This window comes from Acipenser ruthenus, chromosome 1, assembly GCF_902713425.1.
Source record: "Acipenser ruthenus chromosome 1, fAciRut3.2 maternal haplotype, whole genome shotgun sequence".
Lineage (NCBI taxonomy): Eukaryota > Metazoa > Chordata > Actinopteri > Acipenseriformes > Acipenseridae > Acipenser > Acipenser ruthenus.
Window position 1 is genome coordinate 157,501 of NC_081189.1, and position 2,436 is coordinate 159,936.

At 44.6% G+C, this 2,436-nt stretch overlaps 1 protein-coding gene across 1 annotated transcript in view; it reads right to left on the minus strand.

Moving 5' to 3' along the window:
- LOC117404025 (receptor-type tyrosine-protein phosphatase alpha) overlaps positions 1–2,436 on the minus strand; it is a 55,485-nt gene extending 53,049 nt beyond the window's left edge. Inside the window, exon 1 of the mRNA XM_059024099.1 lies at positions 2,086–2,436. Coding sequence (XP_058880082.1) covers positions 2,086–2,181 — 96 coding nt within the window. The 5' untranslated portion in view covers positions 2,182–2,436. The remainder of the gene's footprint in view (positions 1–2,085) is intronic.

Sequence of the window (2,436 nt, forward strand, 5' to 3'; positions counted from 1 at the left end):
TTCATTTCACTGTCATGGAATACAGTACTTTAGTCTGCGTGCTCTGTGTTGTGTGAAGTGATCATTGCATTGTGCACCGACGAGCTCGTTCATTTCACTGTCATGGAATGCAGTACTGTTTTTTCACGCAATGCATTCCCTTGCGCCTATCTGAGGTGAAATGTATTTTTGACACAGTTTAACCATCGCGGAATAGACCTGTATGTATGATCGTTTTGTTCATGCCATAGACATATGCATGCATGTTTATGGCTGGTTTTTTTCCCCTAGAAACGTCACAGATGTCAAGATTCAAAATCAGGGCTTTTTGGCAGAAGCTCAAAACAAGCTTTAGACTGTAAATTTCTTACAGTTACAGCGCAAAAGTATAAATGATATATATATATAAAACACTATTAGAGTTTAATAAAATATAATCAGATTGTAATGTGAAATAGGTGACATAGGGACTTTAAAGTTTTATGAATGAAGGTAGTTACAGGACTAAATATCTCATAAAATAAACTCTGGCCAGTCCGGCTGCTTTCAAGACTTGTCAGATTTTCAAAGTTTCAAAGCGACTGCCCGGCTCCCAGGGTCCGCCTCACACCACGGCTTTACTAGGCTGGTAAGACACAGAATGAATTAGATTAAACACTTCCTTCCTGCCTGCCTGCATCCTCTGCTTCCAAATATAATCAGACCCAGTCCCTTTGAGTTTCTTTCTCCTGGACTCTCTGACTGTGAAACATTATCTTTCCTAGTTTAGACCACAGTGCCTCCCTCCCAGTCCCTCAATCACTAGCCCACTCTGTCACATTAGTATGTGACTTTAACAAAGGAATGCCACAATCAAAAACACTAGGGCAGGGGTTGCACTGGCCTTTGACTCCAGGAGGCCACGGTTTAAGCAGTTAAAGTAGAGCAGGTCACACGTGGAGGAGTACCCTGGTCCACAGCTCCACACAGCTGGGTCTCAATGGGATTGGACTGCCACCTCCTCCTCATTCCATAAACACCGGAGTCCTTTCAACACCAGGTGTCCACTTATTTCTAAATGAATACATATGGGGAGCTACTGCTGGTGTCTCCGGAGTTACATCACACTGACACTCCCTGTTCAACACCTGTATCACTTCTGTTAAACGCTATTAAAAATAAGAGGCTTCTTACATACCCGTTCTTCATGTTGTTAAGATGGGGCAACACCAATTTCTTAACAAAAATAAGCACTGATAACGTCAAACTGACGTCATCGCGCTCTCTATGTTCGAGGATTAAGAATGGAATCTGTGCAAACTAGACGACGTGTTAAAGAACACCGATACAGAGCCGGTCAGACAGCAGAAGAGTTACATTTCCACAGTAAAGTATTTCAATACCTGGGAACATTTTAACCTGTAATAACCCCGGTGCTGGCTGACGAGTATTTATTATGTTGCGTAAATACAAAATGGTTACATTTCATGCAAACCCAAAACAAAGCCGTCACACACACACAGCGGCCTCTCCTCGGCGCTAGATGGAGGTGGGCTGCTCCTTATAATAAAGTATTTGGAAACGATTTCAGAGGGTTTGTTCGTGGTCATCAATTTAACATCCCTTTCCAGCCTGGGTTTAGTGCAAGGAGTAATGTAGCTGACTATATAAACACCGTGCTGATTGACAGACACGCTGTGGTCGACGCAGGTCTCCTCTTTAAGGCGTTTTTCTGTTTTGTTTGCTTTGTATTTTATTTTTTTTATTCTGATAAATCTGAGCGCCCCCTCTGTCTGTCTTCCTGATGCGCGACTAGCCTAGCTGTATAAACAATACCCGATATCTGACCGTACCCTTTCCCGGTGCGCCTTTACTTGTGTATCTCTGAGTCTTATGGTGTATCTCTTCTTTAACTATATAGTTATTTTTATGTTTGTACTACATATTGTTATTTGGGTAGTCGCATATTATTTAGCGCCTCCCCGCATCTCTCTCCCTCAGGCGTTGCGTGCTAGATGTGTTATTTTTGCACACGCTGTGTTCAGTTGTGTTCTTATTATAAATGTATTGTCGTGTATGTTTGAAACATGTCGCGGTATGTGAGTGCATGGAGCTCCGGGGACTCACCGCCGCTCCCGATCCGAAGGGAGAAGATGTTTTCCCGGATCTCTCTTCTCTCTCCCAAACACGAATTCCACACCCCTGGAAAACTACGGGGAGCATATGGCTCCACTGGCTGTACACGCACAGCCTCTTCCCCTCGGCCTCTGTATATGGAGAGCCTTAGATCTCCAGTCACAGATAATCTGAATGCACTGTGTCAGCAATATCCCGAGTCCAGTGGGTTTGCTTGTATCCGGGAAAGTCGCAGCCGCAGCTCCTATTCCGCCATGTTGTCCCTGCGCTTGGAGAACGGAACGGTCTCTCCTCCCAATCCGCCAACACAGCGCTGAGAGGCTGCTTCGCCATCTACCGGCC